The 27632-nt window shown below is 44.0% G+C and overlaps 1 protein-coding gene across 5 annotated transcripts in view; it reads left to right on the top strand.

Moving 5' to 3' along the window:
• Window positions 1-27632, top strand: part of FYN (FYN proto-oncogene, Src family tyrosine kinase) — a 200325-nt gene that overhangs the window by 113216 nt on the left and 59477 nt on the right. For 4 of the 5 annotated variants that reach the window (XM_045843128.1, XM_045843129.1, XM_045843132.1 and 1 more), the window contains one exon: window positions 25533-25790. In XM_045843128.1, the coding sequence (XP_045699084.1) occupies window positions 25544-25790 (247 nt within the window). In that variant the 5' untranslated portion in view covers window positions 25533-25543. Of the gene's footprint in view, window positions 1-21310; window positions 21332-25532; window positions 25791-27632 lie in introns of those variants that run through there. The other variant, XM_045843130.1, reaches the window with a different exon arrangement.

Raw genomic sequence — 27632 nt, 5'->3', positions numbered from 1 at the left:
GCACGTTCTGAAGATGAAGCCCACCTATGAAGTCACTGCCTGACAGCATAGAGAACAACCAGCCTCTTCACCTGACCTTGCATACCACACCCTTTTTTCCCTTGCCTTAGGTAGGCAGCTGCATACTTTAGCAAAAGAGACAGCCATTAAAAACATACCAAATTGTGGTATATTTATGCCATGGAATACTGCTCAGCAACGAAACTACTATAATAAATGAAGTAATAAAAACTACTATACTACTCAGCAATAATGAACTACTGCCATGTACATTATCGTGGATAAGTGTCAAAAATAAGTAGATGCAGAGAATATGATTACATTTATACGAGGTCCTAGACCAGACTAGACTAATCTACGGTGGTAGAAATCACAACTGCGGTTGTCTTGGATGGGACTGACTGCAGAGGGGCACTGCCGGGTCTTTCCAGGGTGATGAAAGTGTCCTCTTCTTAGTTTGCACGGGGCTTCGTTTACACAGGCATGTACATCTGCCAGGACTTACCGAACTGCACACTTAGCGCCTACGCGTTGAACTGCATGTGAATTACACCCAAACGTAAAAAAAAAAAAAAATATGAAGAAAGAGGGAGGGACTTGAAAATTTCACAATACTTGCTAAACAGCCCCAAATTGTTAGAAATTCTTTTTATTTCTGAGGGGTTTTTTCCCAAAGCTGGACGCCAGCCCTTTTTGCGCCAGGCGGTAGTGGGCCAGCAGGCTCCTGTTTCTTTTGCGCTCTTCCAGGTGCCGCAGGGCACAAGGGGTCAGCCGCAGGGCACAAGGGGTCAGCCGCACTCCGGAAGCAGTGTAGGTGCTTCCCTTTCACAAAGCTCGTCTTAGATTGTATGGGAAAGTGATGTTTTGTAAGTTGTATAACAGAAATTTATTATTACTTGAAGAATATATTTTTAAGGCATATAGTCACTCTCTAATGGTTGGCTCTGTTAATTTGGAATTTGCAAGGATTACAAAAAGAACCAGGACTGTTTGTAAAGTGTTCTGTGTTGTGAAATGTAGACGTCAACATTAAATTCTAAATCGTTCCCCCCTCACCCTCTCCCTCCAGCCCATCCTCCCTGCTGTTCAGTAGTCTTCTGAAAGACACATCTATGTGTAGCTCTTACTCAGAAGCCTTGATGGCCTGCTCCTCCTCTCACATCTAGGCCCCTGCCTAACCTTCCGGTTGTCTGCCTACATGCTTTAGGTGCTTGTCACACCAAACCAGGCTGTGCCCCGGAATGCTCCTTCCTGGATCTGCACCCTCATAGAGCTGTTCCTCAGTCTGCGGAGCACTGAGCCCACCCCACTCCTCCACAAGTCCTTCCCGCAGCCCCAGATCACATGCTCATGCTCTGAGAATCCGTCCAGCTTCCACAGAGTAGAAGTGACACCCACATGCCTGAGCTCCTCAGAGCACCATGTATATTTATTCAGGAAAACACACTTGCCACAGTGAAGCAGAACAAATCCTTTCTGTGACTGCCTTCTCCCACTGGCTAGACTCTTCAGCTATGGGGACGGCACTTTGCATCTTTGTGTCCTGTGCACTCTGCTGGACACACAGTCTTGGTCCATAAATAAATGGTGGGTGGATTCATTCGTTTGTTTGTTCATTCCACACTGTGGTAGCCCTCTTTGTGGGGCCTCTGAAGAGGATACAAATAAGAACCCTCTTTGCGGTGGCCCTAGCAAAACAGACTTTCAAGGACAGTGTTACAGTGTTCTGGTCCTATTCTCTTTGCTTTCTTTGTCCAAGTGGTAACAAGAACCTGACAATACTCTCCTCTTAGGTTGCACTTTCTACCTCTCCTCTGCATGAAGGAATTCCTACCCAGTTCTGAAAAGAATACCAGAACATAGCACTAATACGGTAAACCAGGGCAGGAAAAAAAGTAAAAGATATAATACATGTACCACCTAACAATAAATCCGTTTTCTACATTCCCTAAATACCTTTGCATATACCACTGTGTTTTATCGTCACAAAAACCCTGTGAATTAAGCAGGGAAGGGATAATTGTCCCAGCAGGCAAATGAGAAAGTGGAGGTGAAGTAAAGGCCACATGATTTTGCCCACAGTCACACGTCTGGTTAATGATAATGCTGAGACCAGAATAGAAGTCTCTGTGCTCCCGCCAGGCTGGGAGATCGTTCAAAAGTACAAGTTCCCAGGAAAGATCAAATAATTGCTGGGAAAGCACTTCCGATCTCCAAGGAAAACAAATCTTTCCAGCTGAGTGCCCTCTCTAAAGGCCTGAAGAGTATCATCTGCTGAATAGCTACTCTTTTGTCTTCTGCATGAACTACCCCAGGCCGAAGGCCCCTGTGAAATCTGGGAGAATCAAGAGTACTGTACACCACCAAAATACATAGGAAACCTGTGGGATAACTAAGATAGAAATTAGAGAATATCTTAAGTCCTTTCCAGGACACAGGTGTGGGTGCTGATGCAGACACAGGCTTTGTTGGGGGCGGGGGCGTGTGAGAGAGAGAGAGAGAGAGAGAGAGAGAGAGAGAGAGAGAGGGAGAGAAGGCGAGAGATGAGGCAGCTCTTTCTGCTAGGCCAGTGTAGCATTGAAAAGCAAACATGTAACAGTAGGATAATGGCTGCTGAACCTGCATTTGCAGCTGTGGCTGCATCATTTCTCTGGGGAAGGCAAGTGGCTATTCTCCAACCCTTCATAAAGGGCAAGCATCGGGAACAAAAAGAGAACTTGCTCATATGTCATACTGCACGGTCCAATTTCATGTCCCGCATTGGATGACTAACTCAGGAGCTGACTGCAGAGACAGCTCGTTGGCTTCAAGGCCCAGGATTCATTCTACAAGACTTTTCAGACCTCTTTTTTTTTCTATAATAAGTAAAATCCCGTGTATTTCTATTGCGAATAAGAGAGCCAGATCTCTTCAGACACTAACAAAAGAGGAGCTATGAATTTGGTGCACCTTACTGATGTGCTGCACAAAGAAGACCACCATCATTTCGAACCTTAAATGTATTCATAATTGTGTTTAGAACAAGGCTGCCTTTGACATCAAATTTTAAGCAAATTCCTTTCTCTGGGTTTAGGTTTTATACAGTAAAACGATTAGACAAACTGTAGGTCATGTAGCACAATCCGTGTGTACACATCTCAGGTACCTGTCTCTGGGATCCTCTTGTCCTTTTATTATATATCTGCCTTGTTCCCTCTTTGCCAGTTCTCTTCCTTCTGAGATCTCCACTGGCCAGTTTCGCTAGCCAAATGTACAGGCATTTCATTGGTCACAGTAAGAACACGAGCTTCTGAAAGAAGAGGCACCGAGAGCCCTTGGAGAGGACACGGGAAGGGACTGCTCGTGTGCGCTGTCTTGGTTGAAGCCCTCATCGCTCTGACTCTATAGCCAGAATAACACAGAAAGTATTTCCTTTTATTTTCATGTGAAACCTGTTTATGCAGCTGCTTCAGGGATTGGGGATAAAACATGGGGGAGGGAGGGAATCATGATGTGAAATAAGAAATGCAGAGAGACAGATACAGAAAACTACATTTTTTGTTGTTGCTCCTGAAATAACCCACTAAGTTTTAACCTTGTTCTTAATCTGGAATTCTGGGTAAAACTCTGACGTTAAAGAATGTCATCGAGCCCATTTTCATTTACAGTATTTACAGAGCTTTCCCAAACCTGGATCGCATGTGACCTCGATGTAGGACAAATTGTAATTCATTAATGTGTGGGTGTTTGTAGTGTGGTGACCTTGTCACCAAGGCTTCCTTATCCCCTTTTAATTTCCTCCTCAATTAAATAGAAAGGGAGCAATAAGTAGCTTCCAGGTTGTTTTTGACCTAAAGTGGTAAATGATACATTCCCACATTTATATTTGGCTTTTGGTCTTTGAATTTAAATTTAGTTCCTCAAATAGTGGGACTGTTCTGTTCAGCTACTACATCTGTTAGGTTCCTTCTCCACGGAGCGTGTCTGAATTCTTCTCTTTATCAGAGGTTGAGATTGATAAATCCTCCCTCTCCCACTTATTTCACAGATGACTTGCAGTAAGCCAGGCATTGACTCAAATCGTCTTTACCCTGGGGGTCTGGGACTGCAAGTTGCTGACTGCCATGTAAATGAATAAACTCTGGCTTCAGACCCAGAGAAAAGGTTAGATGTTGATATTGGTGTATACACCTGCAGTATCATTGGGAACCTGGCATCATATTACTATTCCTTGGGGGTGTTTCTGCGTTGGAGATGTTGATTTGCATTCTGAATGATGCAGTTTTTTGTTTTGTTCTGTATGTTAAAGAATGAGCGTGGACTTTAAAGTCAAGTAGACATGGATTTGAAATCTGATTCCATCACTTCTTAGCTGTTTGCTTTTAGGCAAATTCCTTTCCCTGAGTTTAGGTTTTATACAGTAAAATGATTCAACAGACTGTAGGTCATCTAGCACAGTGCCTGGTATAGAATGGGCTCTCAAAATTGTTTATCCCTGTCCCCTTCCTTCTGGGACAAACTTCTGCGAGGGGCCCAAAAGGTAGGGTTTTCTATGAACTCTTTGGTTGAAGATACTGTTTACATCACTGCCATTCCTACAAAAAGAACAGAACCTTTCTAATGGAGCTGTGAGAGGCAACGTGGCATGGTCTAGCGGTTTTTAAAGTGTGGCCTCAGACCAGCAACATCAGAATCATATGGGAACCTGTCAGAAATGCAGGTTTTCAGGCCCCAGCCCTGCCCCGTCCTCAAACGTCCTCTAAGAGCTTTCCCAGTTCTGACAGCTGTGGCAGCATTTCCTTAGTGACCATACTCTGGAGAGTAGATAAAGGGAAAACAACTTTGTTTTCACTATTTTGAAGTACATTATTGTAGAGAATGAAAATAAGAAAAAATGAGGAGACTTAGAACTATCCGTGATTTCAGCATCCAGAAATATTCCTTTGTGCCATGCTATTTCATTTCTGTTTATTTCTACATGAATGTGCACGTGTACATTAATCTGAGTGCAGGTATGTAAACACCTCCCTGCATCATTCAGCATCCACCTGCCGAGGGTCTGCACCATGCCAGGCGTGGCTGTAGACACCGTGGGTGCACAGTGGACAATCATGAACAGCCCCTGCCCCCGTAGAGGGTTCATTTTCATGGGAGGAGGAAGCCAATAAACAAAACAAATAGTCAAAGACAATCATTTCTGAGAATGTTAAGTGCTATGGAGGAAATAAGCTATGCGCTAGAGGGACAGGGCAGTGGCCAACTGAGAGTTTATGACAGGAAAAACCTTTCTGAAAAGGTGCCGCTGGAGTTGAGACCCGAATCCCAGGAAGTGGCCAGCTCCGTGTGTGTTTGGGGGAAGAGCACTTTAGGCAAAGGGACAAGCGTGTGCAGGGGCCCGCAAGGCAGCCGGCGTGGCTGAGGAGGAGGCGTGAGAGTGAGGGCTGTAGAAGATGAGGCCAGAGCGGGGTAGGTAGGCGGAGGCCTGAGTCAGGGTGGCTGTAGAGTTTTAATTTATTCTGTATACAATAGGAAAGCACTTGAAGACTGGGAATAACGTTTTTAAAAAGATCTCTCTGTCACATGGAGAATTGGTATAGAGGGCAGGAATGACAGCAGGAAAAATTGGATCATATATCCACCTAGTGTTTCGTAACTTGCGTGCTTCCCTGGACTTTATCACAAACATCTTTCAGGATCATTAATATTCTGCCACATTATCATTTTTAATCTGCATAGGAATCTGGTATGATACCACATTTTGTTAATCCCCTGTAAGTACCTAGATTATCTCCAACTCCTTATCACAAATAACACTGAAATGAGTATTGTTAAATCTTTGTGCCCATCGTTCTTGTTTCCTTAGGATAATCCCTAGAAGTGGAAATCCTTGGCCAAGAGCAGGATACATTTGTGAAGATTCTTTCTTGAGTCTATCCGTTGATTTCATCTGTAATTCTGTGACTAGGCATCCTCCAGTCATTTAATACCTTTAGTTGACGGACTTTTACCAGCCTGGGACCAGAGGGAAGCAACTGAGGCACTTTCCTTAAGTACTTAATTTAAAGGCACCCAGAAAAACTCAGTAATCAAGATAAATAATATCTTAGTGCTATTTTTTTTATCCTGACTATTAAGCTTTTTGGCATCTCATTCCATTTTGCTTCTAGGGCAGGTGTTTCCCTCACTTCCCCCTAGGCCTGGCCCTGGCACTGTTATATAAGAAAACGTGAGTAATGGTTTGTCTCTGGATTTGAGCCTCATTTTCACTTATCCTTAACGATGTACAGAATTATTACTTTGTTAACTCAGTTGTTACCTACGTATTAACACTGGGTGTTTCCCTCATTAGCCTCATTCTTAAGTAATTAGCAAACACAGATACGTAACAGTAATGGGTCTAAGATCCACGTTGGTCACTTACGCGTGTGTGGGGTGCAGCTGTCTTAAGCGCCATACTTTTCCCTGACCTCGTGAGTGGCTGCGATGATGTGCTTCTTGTCCCCACTAGTTAACCTGGGGCTGGAACTGGGTCTGCATGGCTCATCTGTGGGGTCCACGGGAACCCACTGTCTATCAGACTAGCCTAATCTCGCAGTTCCAACAGTGGCCAGTTATCTTCTCCATTCTGCTTAGACTCTTTCATGCTCTCTACCTTTCCAGGAAAACTGGAGGACAAAAAAATGAAGGTTGGAGCTTTTTGTTGGTTTGGTTAACAGAAAAGAGAAATAGGCCAAAATCGAAAAGACGAAACTCTTCAAGTGACCAAATGAGTTTTCAGTTCTATATTTCAGTTCCTTCTCGGCATCACCACTCCCAGCACTTGGTCTCCCCTTTGATATCAGGAGCATTTTAGGCTCTTTCAGCAAATAATCAAAGACTAAGTAGGGATCTTGGTAGGTTGCAGGAGCCACTACCCTCCCACCTCTCAACCGCAGGGCTGTGCGCTTATGGCGCCATTGACTTCACACGCAGACCCCCACCCCCAGCTGGTGTCAGCCTCCGGGGCTACCTGGGCTGAGCGACCCATCACACCAGAGCCAGGGCTACCACCGGCACCCCAGGGGTTGTCCACATACTACCAAGCAAACCGTCTTTTTCCTCAGTCATTTTCTCCTTTTCATTACTGAATCCAGTGAGCCTATCTGCAGCAAACAAGTAAGTGTTGGTCATAGAGTGCAACAGGTAGTTGGTTAGCAAGAACGATTACCATCAGAAAAAGCCACAAGTCCCAAAACTGTTAACCCAAAATGCTTCAAAGCCATATCTCTCTAGATCACTCAGTTCTGGTCAAAGGGTGAGTGTATCTGGTTGGCAGAGGACTCTGCTCTTACTTTAGCATAAGAAAAAGAGAAGGCCCAGGTGACCTTGCTCAGATGACATTGAGATGGTGGCTGCTTCTGGGGTCCAGTGTCTGATTGGATCCAGCAACCCCTCTGGTCTCTAAAGGCCCCAGGGTGTCCAGAGCAGGCCCTGCGTGCAGGTGACTCAGGCCCTCTGGGGCACAGCGCAATGGGAGAGGCTGGCAGTGCTTCATGGGGCCATGGAAGTGATCCGTAAGGAGTCAGAATGTGGCTGTTTCTGTTCCCTTTGAGCTTTCTGATCTTTTATCACACAAGGCCAAGAGGACTCTGCTGAAAATGACAGGGCTTTCAGAGCTGTCTCTTCAGGTATTTGAGGAAGCAGTGGAGCTAAGTATAACCCCTTTTGTCTTGAGATCCACGCACTCTTCTTTGTGTTATCAGTCATCAGATTAGGGCTTCCAAATAGTCTGTGCTTGAACGTGACCAGTTAGGTGAAAATGAGCTTATTACATGCAAAAATGCTGCCTGATTGGAGTGCCTCAGTGACCCTGAAACTGACTCTTTGATGGTATGACTCACACTCAGTTTTTTTAGCCCAAGTTATGCTAACACCTCCTTTTCTCTCTGAAGGATAAACAACCCTCCACCCCCACCTTCCAAATAATACATTAAAACACATGCATGTCATATGACCGCTGTGGTTCCCTTTGAATATTCTAGGGAGTGGATTCTTCCTGGAGTTTAAACCAAATAAAGATTAGGCAGAAATTCAGCCTTCTCCCCTCTTCTTTTTCTTTCTTCTTTTCTCTTAATTTTTATCAGAATAATTCATTTCACTGCCTACTCAGTTAAATTCCTCTAATGTTATCCTTAATCCAAGGTGATTAGTTTGGCGTGTGGCTGGACGCCAGTGATGGCAGACTGGCTGTCTCCTGGGCAGCCAGGAAGTCAGTGGATGTCATTTGTGCCTGGGATAGAAAAGCCGGCCATGACCCCAGGAGGACCCCAGGCTCCAGCATGCCTCCTGTCCTCACACTGACTGTTCAACCTGTGGTTTACTGAGCACCTACTGTGTGGCCAGATAATGGTCTAGATGTTGTCTACTAATTTGAATCATATGAAATGTGTGTATCCCTTTTTTAGCTCAAAGATGATCAGGTATCAGTAACTTCTTATCAGTAATTAATAGCAGAATATGACTATTCTTATAAAAATTGGCAGAATCCTCCCTGGCTGGCGTAGCTCAGTGGATTGAGCTCGGGCTGGGAACCAAAGTGTCGCAGGTTCGATTCCCAGCCAGGGTACATTCCTGGGTTGCAGGCCATAACTCCCAGCAACCATACATTGATGTTTCTCTCTCTCTCTCTATCTCCCTCCCTTCTCTCTCTAAAAATAAATAAATAAAATCTTAAAAAAAATTGGCAGAATCCACATTTTGCAAGAAAGAAACCAGAATAAGTTTAGTCACATAAACAAAATGTAAATCCTACCCCTGGATCCTGGCTTTCAGCCTTCTGAACCCAAGAAGGTATAGGAAGAGCAGAAAAATTAAAGGAAACCCATCTTGGAACTGAAAGAGTGAAATCGAAACCATTAAAGAAAAAATCACTCCTGTCTCTCCCCACAGGCCCAAATAATGAACTGCCTGTCTGGGGCACTTCTTGAGATAGTCGGCTGGGCAGGCAGCAGGCAGCCCCAGTGGGGACCACAGCAGCCGCAAGTGAGAGGCAAAACCCAGCAGGGCTGTGGGATGCTGAGACAGGCTCTGTGGCCTTCCTGACACCCAGGCCAAACTCCATTTGTATATACATCATATCACCATCTTGATTTCCTTCCAACATAACACCATCGTCTCCCACGCATACGAAATAATTTAAACTAAACAAATTGCCTTCAGTACATTACTGGTGCTAAATTACAGTAGTTTTCAGGTGCCCAGTGGAATCAGTCAAGCTTTTGACACTGTGAATTATTTTTAAACCTAAAGGAACAGTAGCTACACGATAATCGGTACTTTGCCCTGGGAATATTTAAGTTTCAAAATAAGAAGATTATTAAAATGGACCAACGGAGGGAGGCCTTCTAGCCAATCCGTACACTTTCCCCATTTGTCCACCTAGAGATGGGGGAGAGGGGGCCAGCAGAAGCCATTCTTGACATCCAGAGGAAAAATGAATGGAAGCGAGGGTGACACAGAGCCACCCTTCCACGACCTCCCTGAATGAGAGCAGACAGAGCAGAAGGAAGACAGAGGGAAGCTTCACAAGTAAGGCAGAGAGTTGCCTGCACTTCTTTAAAAGAAGTTGGTTAATTTTCTCACTTCCTGTTCATTGTCATTTGGAAGTATTTATTACCGGCCAGGTTGTACCAGGCATTGTGCTTGTGTTGGGCTCAGAATACCCAGAATCACAAACATAGATGCCCATGTAAAGGCATGCCCAGAGAAGACATGCTGCCTGTGTGTTAAAGAACCGTGGCTCTTTACCAGAGCTCGCCTTTCAGCCTCATCTAGATGTTTCCTGTTGCTGGCAGGGAGCACCACATTCACAGCAGCACCCTGTCGCGGTGAGCTTTGTGCTGAAGATGAAAACGATGATGATGTTGCTGACTCCAGGATGAGATGGGGTTTGAGTGAGGAACACACGAGCCAAACCTTTCCCTGGCAGCCAGGGGAGACAGAGAAGGAAGAGCAGGAAACAACAGTGAGTTTTCCAGAACCTCACACTAGCTATCTTTGCCCAGGAATCAGAGCTCCGAGAAGGTTCACACAACCACGTGCCTTTCCCCAGCACTCCTCCTCAGCGAGCTTTCCTCTGGCTGCAACCACAGGCCTAGGGGGAACCAAGCTCCAAAGACAGATATGAATAGATACTGTAAGCCTTCATTCCAGACCCTTGCAGTAGAGTGAGCCCCCCACATTGTCAATGGAGCGATACAAATGTCAAATGCAGGTTCCTGGGCCCCCCCAGACCTGCAGGGTGCACATATCCCCTGGTCTACGTAGGCGTGTTCCTTTAGGGCTTGTGCTTGGGAGTAGAATTGCGGCTCATAGGACTGATGCATCTTCATCTTCATTAAATATTGTAAAATTGTTTTTCCAAGTTAGTTGTACCAGTTTACATCCCACCAGCAGTATATGTGAATTTTGTTCCACATTCTCTCCAGTATAGCAGGTCCTTGAAAAACATCCTTTTGTTATATCACTGAGGAGATGGTATAGGAACTTAACTCTTGTTCATATCAATTAGCCCATGGTAAAATTGGTTCCGTCATACATAGTTTCACCGCAGTTCTAGAGCCTGTTGACGACACTGAGGGAGGATGCACCGTGCTTGGTGTAGCGACTGAAAGCTCTGCCCGTGGCAGCACTTTTCTGTGCTGGAGTCACAGCATAGAAACGAGGAGGGTTCGGGGCAGGTTTGGTTTGGTTTTGTCTTGTCTTGTTTGCAGACGATGGACAGTTTGTTGCCTGGCCTAAATGAGAAAACAAAATGCTCTGGTACCAAAAAGGTGATAAAATTTGTTTGTTTGTTTAACAATGGGGAAACAGGGGCCAAAGTAAAAAGGAGAAATTTAAGCCAATATTTTAAGCTGCAGAACAATCAAATGTTTGAGGCATTTGAGAAGAATGGAAGAGAAGATTAACCAGCAAGTGTGTTAAAACAGAAACAGATTTAAAACAGTGGAGGTAGGGTTAATAAAAACAAAGTTAGTAAATAGCTTAGTAGGTTCGGAAAGGCAAGAATTGGTATAAATAATCAGTTTGTTCTATAAGAGATACATAGATTCACTAATTTTTAGCAACAGTTTAATTTCAGCCGTAGAACCTATGTAGAAAAATGTAAAGATTAGAAGGGAAGCAAGATGGCGAGGAAGTGAAGAGGGGTTTCGAGGGGAGCGCATTCAGGGACTGCGTGTCGAGATTAAAAATGAGACCTGGTGGCAACTGAGACTGTGTAGGCTGGTTGCACAAAGGACCCTTTTTTTCACCTGGGCTGATAATCAGCATGTTGGGTCAGCCTTTGTCAAAGAGAATTATGGTAGAACTGTCGCCTGGGCTCCCTCCAAGTGTGTGCCATTGTTACTCACTGAGTCAGCTTGGGCTGAATTCACCCAGAACTGGGGCAGAGTGTGAAGGCACATTCGGGTCACCGTTACCTGGAGCTCAGCATAAACGCTGGGGACAGGCCAGTTCTGATCGGTGCTGGGCCAACTGCTGCCACTCAGGCCTGCTGACCACTGACTGCTGCTGACTGCTGACTGCTAGCTGCTGCCGGCGGATGGGCAGGAGTCCTGTCCTCTGACTGCGGCAAGCCTGTAGGTGTGAGCAGAGCTGTTGTGGCTAAAATGTAAGCCACATTCTGACCTTAGCCCAAAGAATTTGTTAATATTACATACTTCATGCAAAACAGGTGTAATGAGCACTTCTGCATCATAATAAAGACACGCCTGTTAGACTTGATGGAGTAAATGCCCCACAGTTAGAGGGGGAGAGTGGTGGGCCTCTGTTTACCTTACACTTACCTGCGCTTCTCACTCAAGACCCTTCTTCAAATTTCCTCTTGAGGACATCAGAGGACATCAGTTCATTGTCAGGTATCTGCTGTTACATGCCCTTTTTAGTGTGCAGTGTCTTGCTCCAGATGTCCTGCATTGCAGTATCTATCTCTGTTGCTGTCTGTTCTTGTCAAGTGTAGGCAGCTAGCTACACAGCAGCACACAAGTCTTTCTTTCCCACTCCTACCAGCCCCAAAAGATCTAGAGCTTCTTTCTGTGACAGAGCTCTCAGAAAATGTAATCGCATAGTCTCATAGTAAACCACCTCTGCAGCTATATGGTTCCATATCTGTATGTTCCCCGGCAACAAAAACTACAGCTTTGATACAGTTGAGGATGATTTATGAGGTATGAATTATGCATAGACACATGGCTAGAATGGATAGAGTTGTTTGTCCAGCTGAGTCAGTCACATCTTACTCAAATGCCTCTCTGTCCACCTGTGTGCGATCTCTTCCCATTCTTTGCCACCCTGTCTTGCTCCCCCAGGCTTCTCTTTTCTCTTTCATTTCAATATGTGCCTATCAAGACCCAGCTTCACTCCCACTTACTACTGAATAAGTGTCATCTGGGTAATGTACAAATGCTTTAGCCTATGAGCACATGGTTAAGAGTATTTATGTCTTAGAGTCAGTCAGATCTGGGTTAAAATCCAGCCAGCCTAGCTATGAGCCTTAGGCAAGTAACTTGACCTTCCTGCACTTACTTCCCCCATCCATAAAATAGTGCTGATGATACTAATAAGTGGTTCACAAGGCTGTTGATGGGTCGAAGGAGACAGTTTGCCGATAGCACATAGCAAAGCAAGAGGCACCATAGTGAGCGCTCAGTAGAACGATGCATAGTTGTTTATGATCTGGCTTTGTTTCCAACCACCTTCCCAGCTGCACGTATCCATTCCACTAAGCCATAAGCTTCACTTGAGCAGAAGCTGTCTCCTTCACTCTCTAAGCCCAAAGCTTCGCAGTATGCCTGGCGCATGTTTCAGTGCTCCGTGAATATGGGAACAAACCAGATAAGCCACATGAAACCATACCGTACCATACCTCTGTGCTCTCAGATGTGCCATCTCACCCCCTCCTTGCCTGGGCCAGTGTCCAGTCACTTTCACAGTTGCTGACCTGGATGAATCTGGGCTTCCTCTGTGCTCCCTTCCCAACCCAAGTCCACTGATTGACTTGTCTGTCTCCCTCCTGCGTATGTATAATAAGCTCAAGGGCAGGGGCCTTGTTTACTTGACTTTATATCCACAGCCCTTTGCACAGTGCCTGTCACATAGAGAGGATCAAAATATGTTTGCTGGATAAAGGCTGAATATAAACAAAGGATATATGCAGAGAAACAAGAATGCAAGAGAAATTAAACAATTGAAAACTGGTAATTTGTTACTCTGGTGACTTTCTGTGTAACTTTTGTTACAGGGGGGAGGAGTTTCTTTGTTTTTATTATTGTTTTCTTTTTAACTTCCTCATTTGCAGCAGTTCAGTAGGGGGACCATTGTACCTAATAAACCTAGGGAAGAGCCAAAGAGACTGGAACCGCATTGTGATGAGGCTTTTGCAAAAAGAGCAAAGAAGATGACTGGGAGCAGAGTATGCCTCTCAAAAGGGAGCATGGGGTAGTCCAAAGAAGATGTGATTACATTAGACATGGACTTGGACTTGGATCCAGATCCCAGTGACTGGGTAGCCCTGGGCAAGTTACTTAAATTCTGTGAGTCCAAGGTTTCTGAACTGTGAAATACCCTTTTAAGGTTGTTCTGAGAATTAAATGAAATAACATATGTGAAGTGCCAAGCAGAAAATAAATTCTCAATAAATGGTAGCTATGGTTACAATTTGTTCTTGTTGTTATCCTACTAAACTGCCGTAATCCAAGGTTCACTATTAGTATCAAAGGAAGTCAGGTGCTCTTATTAGTTCTAGAGGCCAGGAAAAAAATAAGCAAGAGACCAGATCTTAGGTTTACTTCCTTCTTGTGTTGGGGTACAGGCTACCTATTATAATCAAAAGATCCCACCTCACTCCCCCCACCAAAATAATGGCTCACATGAAATAGATGTTCATGCCTTTCTCATGTCAGGGTGTGAGATCAGAGCTCTCAGGTGAACAAGCAGCTGTGCTTCACAAGGCTGCCCAGGGGCCAGGCTCCTTCCGTCCCGCAGCTCTGCCATGCCCTGTTAGGTTGTCGTCCTCTGTTTGGTTGAAGCCAGTTCACCAGCACCACATCTACTTTTCAGTCCACAAAAAGTGGGGGAAAGAATGGAGTGCAACCTACTTCCTTTTGAAGGACCCATCAGATGAATATATCACATCCACATACAATCAGTTAGCCAGAATTAAGTGACATGGCCACACATAGCTGCAAGGGAGTCTGAAAAGTGGAGTGTTCAGCTGCATAGCCATAGATAGGCCTTGTTAAAACTCTGTTACTGTGGGAAAAGGGTGGATTTGGTGGGACAGTGAGCAATCCGCCACATCCATCACTGCCTTCATCCTCTCACTAGTCCCTTATTTTCAATGATGTGGATTTGGGCCTCAAGGTTTCAAGGCTGTGTTTCTTTATGCCCAGAACCAGAATCCTGCAGATTCTCAGGAAAGGGGAAGATAAACTTCTGTGCTGTCACCTTTAAGGAGATAACCTCAAGTTCAGTTACTCTTCAGAACAACACTAAAAAAAATCATATTCTGCCTCCTTGATATTCCAAGGGAAAGTCACTATTGAATTGCATTACTATAAATCTTATAAGCAAAAGTATTTACAAAATGTATGCTGGTATATAAATTAGTCTTCTCTTTTGGATTTGTTAACAGAAATCTGACTGGGTTTCTATCAGGTGCCAAGTAGGTCATCAACAAGTGGCCTAGGCACATGTTCTTCCCACATCAGATGGCCACAGTTTGTCATCTCAAATACTGTTTTCATGTGCTGCTGGGGAAAGCATTTACTGCCTTCAGTGGGTTCCGTGTTGTCTTCCTCTTACTTATTATTCCCTCCTTTACTTTCCTTGTCTCTCTGCTGGCACTCAGCTTGCAGTCAGGAGTGCAGACCTCTTGTGAAAGCCTCACTGAAGCAGCCACCACACAGTCGACCAGCCTGGCCTCACCAGGAGTAAGGAAAGCAAGCTCTGCTTGGTCTTAGCCAAAAGGCCAAGAAATGATGAATAAAGGCAGAGACAGTCTCCTTTCCTACAGGCGAGGAAGGGGGTATGAGGAAGCTGGCTGGAGTCAGCCTGCTCTCTGCTCCCCTTATCCCATCATCACTGTCACTGTTGTTCCTTGTCCCCGCAGAGGCCATGGAATTAGAGAGGGGCATGTTTTCTGACAGCCTACTTTATCAGCATTCACACCAAAACAGCTGCCAAGAGAAGCTTTGAAATTCTAAACCACTGCAAAGGGTGCAAAAGTCATGGCTCCTGGTGTTGCTGATCCTTGCAACTTGAGAAAGTGCCAACATAAAGATCTAAAGGAGCAGGGACCCGGCTTCATGTCATCTTTCAAAGAAAAGACGCCATCCTCAGTTCCAAAATCACAATACAAATGGCCTCACCACCAAATTTCAGGGCGGTAGGTTGTGATGGGCTCTGACTGCATAACCAGATAAATGATCAATGGAAAGGGGAGACGTGGAGGTCACAACACACGTATGAACTGAAGGGCAAAAAAAGGAAAAGTTAAATTTCCTTATTTGAAGTCCATTCTGTTTCATTAAAGGAATGGGTCTTCTTGACTGGAACTGGTGAATGAAAGGGAAAAAGAATTCACTGTTTTTTGAAAGGATGAGGCCGCATTTACAGAATCATCTGGCAAGGAACCTCTGTGGAGACTGGAAAGGTTGGCAGAGAGGGGTTTTGTTCAGCATTGTGGAGTGAACCTCCTCAGCTTTCATTCTCAGCATTGGCGGGGAGGGGGCGTTGACAATGCCTATTCAAACAGCTGCTTTGTGCTAATGTGTTTTCTTGTGGCTCTGCCAGGTGACACCCTGACCCTTAGGCCCTTGGCCAGTTCAGCCCAGAAAACCAGTCTCTGCCACTGTGGCCCAGATGTGACACTGACTTTCCTGTTTCTCTTTGCTAGTTCATGAATAAAAGCCCAGATTTTTGTTTTTGTTTTCCTCTGGTTGTTTTTCTAGAACAGGGCCGAGGAGGGTGGAAAGATGCTTGACTGAATATCGACATTAGAAAGACACTGTTGGATCTTTTGTTTCTGAAAAATCTCAGGTCACATAAACCAGCATTGGCATTATTCTATGCCCTGATTGGATTGCCCCAAATTCTAGGGAATGGGGAATTCTAGTCAAAGTCAAAAGTCCAAGCATCAAAATGCCAGACTGACTATCCCAACAAGAAAAGGTAAAAGCAAGAAGAGAAAAAGTGAGAGGAAAACACAGAATTGTTCTGCCTGGTGCCTTAGGCAATTTTTGCCTCTACCACCAACAAGCACCCAAAGAACAGTGCTCTGCTTCATCCTCCCCCCTTCTTACAGCCATGCCACTGTGTGGTCTTCAGGCTCTTGCTCCCCAAGAGGTCCTGCAGATACCTCAGCAACCAGAGCCACTTGGTTGGGGTCCAGGGGTGACGTGAATGAGTACTGTCATTCTGAGTTTATTGGGTTTCCCCAGGTACCTAGGAGTTTGGGGCCCAAAGGTTCTCAAAAACCCACTAACCCAGCTACCCCACTCCTGGCTCTGTAATCCCAGATTCTGCCACTTGCTACCAGCACAGTCTTGGGAGTTGATTGTGTATTCTGGCTTTGCCTAATCTATGCTCTTAATTAGATTTCTGTGGCTGTTCATCTGTGTGCATCACCCCGCCCCACTCCCAGCACTGCTCCCTCACTGCCCACTGCTCAGCACAGATGTTATGCACACACTCAGAAGGCTCTGTGCTTTGGTACTGTCACCGTTCACACCTTCCAGAAGGAGAGGTTGCCTCTTAACAGGCCTTAGCATCAGTCACTCTCCCTCTCTTAATTTTTAAGTTCCTGAAGCATACTTCATCAATGTATAGTTGTTATCAACTTACATACAGATTAAATCAGTAATTGATAAAATTAAAGGGACCTTTCTTATTAAAAATGATGATTTATTATCATTATTAAAATGGAAGATTCTTAGTATAAAAAAATCTAAGAAATAAAGAGAGAACAAAGAACAGTCACACATAGTGTTACCGCCTACACACTACCAGCATGCGTCTTGGTATCTTTCTTTCTGAACAATTTTCTAATTATATAGTCTCAATCATGTGATCCTTCATACTATAATGTGAGCATTTTTCCATATGACTAACAATTTTCTGTAAACAATGAGTTTTAATTTCTGTTTAATTTTACGTTATGAGCATGCCTTACAATTTACTTACCACTGCCTTCTTGTTAAACGATTAGCAAGTTTTCTAATTACAATTCAAATGATAAATAACACTTCATAGAACCTCTTCACATGTCATTTTTTAAAGTATCTCTTTAGCACAGATTCAGACAAAGAACAGGTCCATTTTTAAGTTTTTTTTTTAAATAATATTGCCAAACTGGTTTATGAAAAGGTTATACACTTATTCCACATCTTGTATCATCAGTGTATGAGAATGTGCATTTTAAGGAAACTTCATCACTATTATGCAGACTTATTTTTTAAATTTTGTTAATTTAGCGGTGAAAGTGTCTCACTAATCTAACTTGTGTGTCTTTTATTACTGTCGAAGTTAATATTTTTCCATGTTTCACAAGTTGTTTTTCCTATCTTTGGATTGCCAATTCATGTGATTTCCCATCTACCTAATCTTAAGGTTTTTAAGTTCCTAATATATTAAAATATTAACCCAAAGGAATCGAAAGCATATGTCCACACAAAAACTTACACATGAATGTTCACAGCAGCACTATTCATAATAGCCAAAAAGTGGGAACACCCCAAATGTCCATCAACTGATAAATGGGAAACAACAAATGGTATGTCCATACAATGAAATACTTTTCAGCCACAAAAAAGAATGAAGTACTAATTCATACTACGGAATGAATGAACCTTGAAAACATTATGCCAAGGAAAAGAAGCCAGTCACCAGAAGCCACATATTATATGATTCCATTTGTATGAAATGTCTAGAATAGGCAAATCCACAGAGACAGACAGTGGATTAGTGGTTGCCAGGGGCTGGGGTGAGGAGGGAATGGGGAATAACTGCTTAATGAATACATGTTTCCTTTGGGTGTAATGAAAATGTTCTGGAATTACATAGTGTAATGGTTTCCTTTGTAAGTATGTTTAAAACCACTGAACTGGACACTTTAAGAGGATGTACACTTACAGTGTATGAATTATATCTCAATAAAAATAAAATAAAGTAGAATTTTAAAATACTAACCACAGGGAAGTTCTGTGTGATCCAAAAAGGGGCGGGGGGCAGGCCTGAAAAACTCTACAGTCTGGGCTGTAAATCTTTCTTGCATAGACAGTTAAAACACATCCCTATTTTTACCACCATTTCATTCGAAGTGAATGCAAGAAGAAAATGTACTTTCCTCCTTCTGGAGCCTTTCCATGGTTTGGTATTAAACCCTCATTTAGCCATTTGGGTGGAATGGTTCCAGCATTTGGTTGACTGCAATGTGAAATCTCACCATTGGCGCCCAATGCTTCCATTTCTTTTTTATGAAGTGCGTTGGAATCCCTGGGCCTTGCGGAATAGAAGGTGACACGGGAGGGAACGGAGAACACGCTGCAGGGGCATAAGCCGCTGCTTCTCAGTCTGGGGGTCATTTGAGCAAGACAAGCCGAGGGGAGGAAGCCAAAAACAAAATTCTAGGTGCCAGAAATGTGGCTTTTACATTTTATAAGTGGTTCATATTAGTTTAGTTCCCTTGCTGTGTGGTGTAGAACAAAGTCCAACCTCCTCCCTCTCCAGGGGGCCGTCTCGAGTCGTGCATAAATGATCAAATGGGCCCAGCCCCACCTCCGCTTACTCTTCCTGAAGCAAAGCTTTGATCTGATCTGTAAAAGAGGCTCTGTTTTCCCATCGTTGCAAGTGGCCAGTGCAGCATTGTATATATTTCTGCTTTTACATCAGTCTGCTCACCGCAGAGATGTACTGTTCTATCACTTGTGTTTGGTGGGGGCTTGCCCTCACAGGATTCCATAGAGAGTAGAAAGCTGTTATTTTGTGCGCAGAGGCAGCATTACATGTATAGCTCAGTTAATGAAGTAAATATGTTGCAGAAAGTTTTGTATGTAAAGCAAATCACAGTTTAAGTGCAGGAGGAAGGCTCACTTTTGTACAGAGGAGACCAATGCTGACTCCTTCATCATATATATAAGTATTCCACCACGTCTAGGAAATATCAGGAAACCAAGGGCTGCTTTACTGTCTCCAGCTCAAACTTTCATTAAGGTACCCAACTACATCAAGGAAGCTGGTGACTCACCACACCTGGCACGGTCCCAGCACCTCTACAGAGCCAGTCCCAGGGGGTGGGTGTGAACATGCGAGAGTGAAGCCCAGTACTCAAAATCAGGGCCTTCGTCAGCCATGCACGTGAAGTTGGGTTCTATAGAACTGGGGGACCATCCCCCCAGCTCTACCCCTACACTCCTCCTACGCTTGCACCCACACCCTTGTGTGGACTGGCCTGGGTTCCATGGGGCGAAGGCAACTCCAGTCTACACTAGAGGCTTCGTGTGCTGACCATGGAACTAATCTGTCTCGCATCAAATCCCAAATCCACCCCTGACTTAGCTGTGGACAAATTCCAAACCTCTCTGTTCTTCCACTGCAAAGTGAAGGAAATAAGAATACTTCTATCTTAGTGTTGTCCTGAAAATTTAGTGATACAGCAGGGTCCTGCTTTCTTTCCAACCTCCCCAGTCATCTCAGGCCCCTCTGTCCTGGCTGTCCCCGGAAAATGGCATTGTCTGCACTCTTTGTGGGGTGTCAGGACCTGGTATCCTACACAGAGTACTGAAAAGCACTGTGAAGGATTGAAAGTTTTAGGAAATTTGGGTGACAAGTTGTGTGGCCCAGCTGTCATTGCTACCTACATGACACTCATCTGTCCTAAATGCCCTGCTTCCTGCAGCGGCATGGGGAAAACTCAGGCCAGCCTCCCCTGGGCTGTAAGCGATTCGTTTTCTCCACTGAGGATGTAGCAGAACACCTCAGGTCGGTTCTTGTGGGTGTTTTCAGTTTTGCAAGGATTAAGTCCATCCTCCCCTCGCCCCCTCCCCATGAATCTTCTATCTGGAAGTCATTTCTGATGTGTCTGCCATATCTTACTGTCTTCTCGCCTCGTGTTGCTACTGTTGACTGAAATGGGGTGTTTGCTTGTTAAGCTGTTTGCTTTCCTTCCAGAGAACCGGATGGAACAATGTAGTAGATCTGTAGTTCAGCTTTAAGTTCTTTTCCAGCTATCCCCACCTCAGTTACTTGTGTTTGGCTTCTGTGTTCCCTTCTTTGTCCTTTTACTTTTATTATGATGCCTGCCCATATAGAGTGGAGACCAGCTAAAGCAGGGATGTCAAACTCATTTTCACTGGGGGCCACATTAGCCTTGTGGTTGCCTTCAAAGGGCCGGATGTCATTTTAGGACTGTATAAATGTGACTACTCCTTAACAGTTAAGCAACAGCGCTAAACAGTTGGAGCTCGGCGCTGCCACTGGGTAGAAACAAGGTACCGGGCCAGATAAAACGAGGTGAAGGGCTGGATTCAGTCCAAGGGCCTTGTGTTTGCCACCTGTGAGCCAAAGGAATAGTGAATGATCGCACCAGGAAACACACCACATTGGCGTTCAGGTCAATGCAGCTTTCCTGTCACTCTCCAAAGTCTGGGCTGTTGGGAGCAAGGATGGTGACTTATGCCTAAGGGGCTATCACTTCTCCACAGCACCTAGGCTGGCTTCTCAGATGAAATTGCTTAGACCGCTGAAGTTAAAGGTATTGGTTGTCAGTTTCTCCTTTCCTCCTCCTGCCATACCCACCTCTGCCTGCGAATTTATGTGACTTAAGAGAAAGCAATTTGCTTTGCAGAAGTCTGCCAGTGACCTTTTTCCATTTTGGTATCTAGCTCTCACACACACCTGAGATCTTCTCAAAAGCCCTGCAACATTATAACCGGAGCATACAGGCAGTGCTTAACCAATTGGCATGTGAGACAACGTGGGCATATTTGTGTTTAATGGCCATCCAGTGGACCAGACCATGGTCTGCAGCAACAGTGGAGGGAATGTACACTCCACCAGACTCACTGTGGAACAGCAGCCTCTGCCTAGAGTAGCAAAGAGAGTCGACCCTGTGTGTCAGCGTCAGCCAGGCACTCGAGGGCCATGTGAAGGCGGGGCTGTGCATGGCACAGTGCCAGAAAGTGCTCTGATTAATTGATGACATCTGCCATGTTCACAGGAGCAGGGTGTGGCCATCCTTAGAGTCTCTCTTTGGCAACTCTTCCTGGAGTTGCATAATGCTGTTGGCACATATGAGAAGATCCAGCTAGCTAAATCCGTAAGTAAATCAGGTTTTGCGTGTGTTACAGAAACAGAGCCCCTCAGTTTGCAGGACTGGCAGATAAGGAGCTTCACAGCGGTAATCTAGACACCTTCACCACAGGCCCAGGATCCTGTTGATCAAAGTGCTTACCCATCAGTTTTTCTATACACTGGTCATGAGTTCACAGTGTATGATTTATTGATCAGAGTAACTCTGGTGCCCCACTTTCAAATGGCATTATTCAGAGTTTCTCCGTGCCCCACAGATCTTGCACAAGTATATTAGTGCATTATATGCTCATGATGGACCTACAGCGTTGTCCATAAAAGCCCCACCACAAAAACGTCACATAATAAAGAATGTTTTTATTTTAACTCAAATGCTACCAAATCTGCCATGTGGCAAGGAGCCTGAAGTCACATTGAGTACAACTCATACAGCATCTTCTGACTCTTCGTCAGGAAACGGTTAGTCAGACCACCCCAAGTGGGAGGAAGAAGACCACAAGTTCTTAAACAAATATTTTCATTGTGATTAACTTTTAATGGCTTGAGCCTGCATTTACTGATTTATTTTGGTTTCTTCATGTTTGTCAAAGAAAAAAAAAGAATAAGCAAGATCTGTGCAGAAACATTCCTTACTCAAAATTCCAACTGCATGAAGTGGTAACAGAGCTGTCCCTTTATAAAAAAGAGTTGTTTTCTCCAATTCTCCCTTTGTTGTTTTTTTTTTTTTTTGCATTTAAACATTTAACAAATATTTATTGAGCCTCCTACTGCATGCCAGGCACTGTTCTGAACACTGGGGGTATAATTATGAAACAAAAAACAATTCCTGTCTTCAAGCAGCTTACTATTTATTTCCTTCCATTATTTCATAGTATTATATGTAAGCTGTTATTCATTTATTACAGTGATAATACTTTTTCTAGTATGTTTTGAAAGATTGGGTTTTTTTTTCCTAATTTGATCAGACATAGGATCCTATTTTCAGCGGGGTTCTGTGTAGAGTTTGTTCTGTTGGAGTTCAAAGAGTAGTTTATAGTAAGAGTTCTAATTGATTTTAGATTCTTTTCTCTATCACGGGGATAAGCTTCTAGAGAAAAATACAGAGCATTTCCTGTCATTTTTTAAATTGCCTCCTTTTACCTAGCATGCCTGTTTTCCTGAGGAAGGCATTGTAGATTGAATGCTAATCACACATATATATATATATATATATATATATGTATATATATATATATGTATGTATGTATATATATGTATATATATGTATATATGTGTATATATATATATATATATATATATATGGGAAACAGCTGTTATACTGTTTCAAAGATATAGATAGAAATTCTCCCCTCTCCGTAAGTCAGGATTTCTTGAGCTCAACACTATTAACATTTAGAGCCCAGTCGTCCTGTGTTGTTGGAGGCGGTCCTGCTCTTTGTGGGATGTGGAGCGGCATCCTTGCCTAACCCCGCCAGGTGCCACTGGTACCTCTTTCCCGGAGGGAGATGACCGAAAACGTCTCCGGGCATTGCCTCATGTGGCCCATGGTGAGGGGAGCAAAATCAATCCTGGCTGAGACCCACTGGTGTAAATGATGTTATTCTGTGATTCAGGTCTCACGTCCTCTAAATACAGCATATGAGTGAAATCCCTGAAAAAGCACCTGGGACAAAAAGTGCCTTCTGTCTGTCCTTTGTAGAAGCTTAGAGTTGAGTAACTTTCCACCATGAAAGAGTTAATATAAAGTGAGCAAGACATTTTTCAGTCTTATGAAGCAACACCAGCAACAAATGATGAAATCTCTTCAGTAAATTACACCTTGGAAATAGTTTGCATTTCCTGTTGGAAACTTGTTAAAATCATATTCATTTACCGTAAGTTAGAGAGCATGTTGGACACAGTATACTGTAAATTAATCTCAAATGATTTATGAGCAAATATGTTCCAGATTTGGTGATCTCAGCTCAAGCAGTAGGCGGCTCATTTCCAAATATTTCTATTCTCGGGAACTGACATTCAATTCAATAAGTATTTATTGAGCTGTGTAATGGGAGAGGACTTGAGAGCAGTCTGATACTGCTTCCATGACCCCGTCCAGCAGAAAATCGGTGCCCAGAACAGTGCCCCCCAAGAGTCTCCATACCTGATGTGGCACTCCCCACTTTGGTTTGCAAGATACTATAGGAAAAAAACAGGTTTTTTATTCTCCTTCACTGCCCCAAGTCCTTTCCCATCCTGTACAAGCTGTGTCCTCCCCAGTGAATACATGTAATTACATATGATGTCATGTGTTTCTTATTTGGTTCTTTGTCCCAAAGGGACCACTTCTCAGAGTTTTGCTAGGGACATGCTTTGCATGTTCTGCCTCCCCACTGTCAGTTTGACGAGGGTATTGCCATCCCCAGAGGGGCCATTTAACCAACTTACCTTGCATTTCTGAATCATCTTCCTTTCTCATACACACCAATAGATTCAAAAGTACAGGGCAAACTTGACAAAAGTCACGGGAAGAAGGGTTGGTCTTGACACAAAGAGAAAGAAAGGATGAAAGAGAAACACAGTGGGCTAGAGAATCTTCTCTCATTTGATTACTCTTTATTGAGCACTTACTATGTGCCAGGCACTGACAGTGTAACTATGACAAAAATGGACAAGGCCTTACTTTCCTGGAACTCACAGTTGATTGGGCAGTGAAACAAGTGGGCAAGCCATGTTTTATAATATGTTGCAATAGGCGCCAATATGAAGGAAATCAAGACACAGGGGAGCACTGAAGAAGGGCACCACCCCAGCCTGGGGGAGAGCGGAGAATCAGAGAAGGCTTTGCAGAGGAAGCAGTGTCTCAATCAGGACATGAGGGATGTTGCGTATCAAAGAGGAGAGGGAGAGAATATTCAAGGCCAGAAGGAGAATGACAAAAATGGAACCACTGAGGAACTGAGAAGTTCAGCGTGTTTGCATAGTAGAGTGTGAGACATGAAGTGTGAGAACTAAACAAGAAAGAAACAAGTAACCAAATAATAATGCTTCTCAGGGTTCTGACTTGAGCAACTGGGTCATAAGTGGCTCCATTTACTGAAATAGGGAGCTCAGGACAAGTAGGTTTCGAGGAGGCTGGGGTGGCAAGGACTTGAGTTTTTAATCCACTACTACCTCTAGAACATGGGAATGATTTTTTTTTTTTAATGAAAGATGTCAAAAGCTAATGGAAATGTAAAAAGTTGAGTAGCAGCTTTCAGTGATTTTGTTACAGTGGTCTGTCATGACATCCTGCAAAAACACTTCAACCTCTTAGTTTCTGCCAGTTTAATTCTTCATCCAGGAACTATTTCTTCATTTGGATATATATCAGGATGGAGGGTGGGAGATGCAGGTTGGTGGGGCAGGGGAAAATGGTGGCGGGAAAATGGAGACAACTGTACTTGAACAACAACAAAAATAAAAAATAAAAACATAGCACTGTCCTTTTTATTTATTAATTTTAAAGAGAGGAAGGAAGAGAGAGAGAGGCATCGATTTTTTTGTTGTTGTTCCACTTATTGATGCCTTCACTGGTTGATTCTTGTATATGCCCTGACCAGGGATTGAATCCTCAACCTTGGTGTGTATCAGGATGACACTCTAACCACCTGAGATACCTGGACAGGGGCCTTATCATTATCTTACGGCTTAAATTTTACCAAGTGGGCCCTGAAAAATGGGTACCCATGAGTGAAGAAGTACAGTGTGTCATTTAGGGGCTGTATTCTGGCTTTTCCAACACACCTCTACCCTCTTCTTTAAATTTCCTTTGCTGTGATGGAGGTTTTTATTCCAGTATTGTATGGACTTATTTTCTAGAGCATACTTTTTTAGAGATGACTGAAGAAAAATATAATATATATTATTGGGCTGTCTTTAGGCAGGTGTAATATCACAGAATTTTAAGGGGTGTAGACCTCATTTGAGAAAAATTGCTGTGTGGTGAACATCAGTTCTGTGTCAATTCCATTGCTCAGAGCATATGGGGAACAAGTGAGGTTGTCAAGGTAGGGGCACTGAGCTTGCTTCTCACCATCAGTGCTAGCCACTGCTTTTTCTCACGTCCCTCACAGGCCTGAAATATCCAAGGGCAAGCCTCAAGAATGAGCCCTTTGAAATAAATAGTCAATCAACCGGGGCAACTAAGGAGCATCCAAATTTACGTACCTCCTTTATGTTTTTGGCAGGAATTTAGATAATGGGCTGTGTGCAATGTAAGGATAAAGAAGCAACAAAACTGACAGAGGAGAGGGATGGCAGCCTGAACCAGAGCTCCGGGTACCGCTATGGCACAGACCCCACTCCTCAGCACTATCCCAGCTTTGGCGTGACCTCCATCCCGAACTACAACAACTTCCATGCAGCGGGAGGCCAAGGACTCACCGTCTTTGGGGGTGTGAACTCTTCGTCTCATACTGGGACCTTGCGTACGAGAGGAGGGACAGGTAAGCAAGCCCCAGCAGGGACAGAGGGTTCCAAGGTGGGGAGGAAGCAGCTACCGCTACTCTTCATTTTTTTCGCAATTGAACATTTATGCTCCAGCTCATTTTGACTAAGGACTGAATATTTAAAGTGTTGCATCATTTTCCACCTATGATATATTCTACCAGATAAAGGCTGTAAAAACAAAAAGCCAGAGCTTCATGTGCACATCAAAATACTAGTGACAGTGATGTGGGGACCCCACACTGCTGCTCCGTGAGAGCTCTGCATGGGCTATGACGGAATATGACTCTGCAGACGCACTTGAGGCTGGGGCTCTCAACCCCAGCTTGCTGGCTCCCAGTACCTAGGGCAGCTTTCTAAATGCAGACGCCTGAGCCCCATGGGAGAGCTTTTGAATCAGAAGCTCGTGGTCTGGATCTGAGAGTATATGTTTTGAGGTTTCCAGGTATTAATGCACTGCTATTCCCTGGTTAAAAGCTAAGGGTAGCCCCTTCTCCCTCACATTCCTAATCTTCAGCGAGCCTGTCACTGCCCCGCTAGTGGGATCATTTAGCAGCATTATTTTTGGCCATTCATCATCTTTGATTCTCTCTGACCTTCCCATTATCTTCCATATGACTGATGTATCAGCCCTCAAGTATTTTCATGTATCTTTTGTATTTTAAAATGGAATCTTCTATATCCTTAAGGGACCTTTTTCTTTTTTTTTTTAAGTCTCCTTCTCTTTCCCACTATGGGCCATGTGTCACTTCATGTGCATTTGCTGACTTAGCTAATGCTTTGGAAAATATCTGGCGTATATTCACAGACATAATGTTTTCTGAAACATTTGCAAGTTATCTCATGCATCCTTAGTCTTCCAAATCTGCTCCCAGTATGTGAATCATAGTAACTAGATATTTGACATAATTTGTTCCAAAATTGTTTTGTTTATTACAAAAGCTTAAGGAAATATACATAAGCCATTGTGCTCTCAGCTTATCTGGGAGCCAATATCTTATGCAAGAGCCCATTGTTCCTTTTTACCCGGGACCTGGCACTGCTGAGACACTACCAGGGGTTTTCTTCCCACCGCACACACCAGGGCAGTGTACTTACAACCAGAGTACGTGACCCAGAGCTGTGGGCATTATGTCCTGTGTTATGGTGAATCTAGCTTTCGCTTTAAAGCAAGCCTTGCATGGGTGAATGAATGCTAGGTACACTTGCTGTATCTATCCTTCCTGCCTTCCTGGAAGGGCACCTGGAGTGGAGGATGGAAGGAAAGGGTCTGTCAGGCTGTCTAGGGACATCTCCTGAGGATGCAGGAGAACAAAGAGAGCCAACACCGCACCCAGTATACATTCCCTGTGCCTACTGAGTGCTTTGCCAGGCAGACTCGAAATTCTGCTGACACAGGCATTGACCTTGCTCATTCATTCATCAGTGCTGGATATTAATGCCTGTGTCTGCAGGTGTCACTCATAAAGTCACTAGAGAGTGTCATAAACTACTTGCCTTGAACATGTGGGTTCTATACTGTAATCAGGGACAATCTTAGTATGAGAGGCCATCTGGCCCCTTGTAAATTTAAAAAATAAAACACAGTGCCCCTAACACTGGAAGATCTTTTTGCCTTGTGTTATCTGGCTTTATTATAAATGTATGTCTTTCTCTGCATCACTCCTTTCAGTGCTTTACAGGTAGGTACAGTGTCTGTGTCTCCCTGTGACCTCCTACCACTCTCCCTTCCCTTTCTAGAAAATAAAAATACCCAGTGAGCATCTGCAGGCTGATGCAGGGAGAGAGTGGAAGTGTCCGCCCTCCTGTGCCTTGTCTTCCACACACCACAGCTCGGCTTT

The sequence above is a fragment of the Phyllostomus hastatus genome, unplaced genomic scaffold (genome assembly GCF_019186645.2).
Source record: "Phyllostomus hastatus isolate PE091 unplaced genomic scaffold, TTU_PhHast_1.1 phas_contig_40, whole genome shotgun sequence".
Classification (NCBI taxonomy): Eukaryota; Metazoa; Chordata; class Mammalia; order Chiroptera; family Phyllostomidae; genus Phyllostomus; species Phyllostomus hastatus.
The sequence above is the reverse complement of the archived record's forward strand: the minus strand, read 5'-3'. Positions and strand labels throughout refer to the sequence as shown.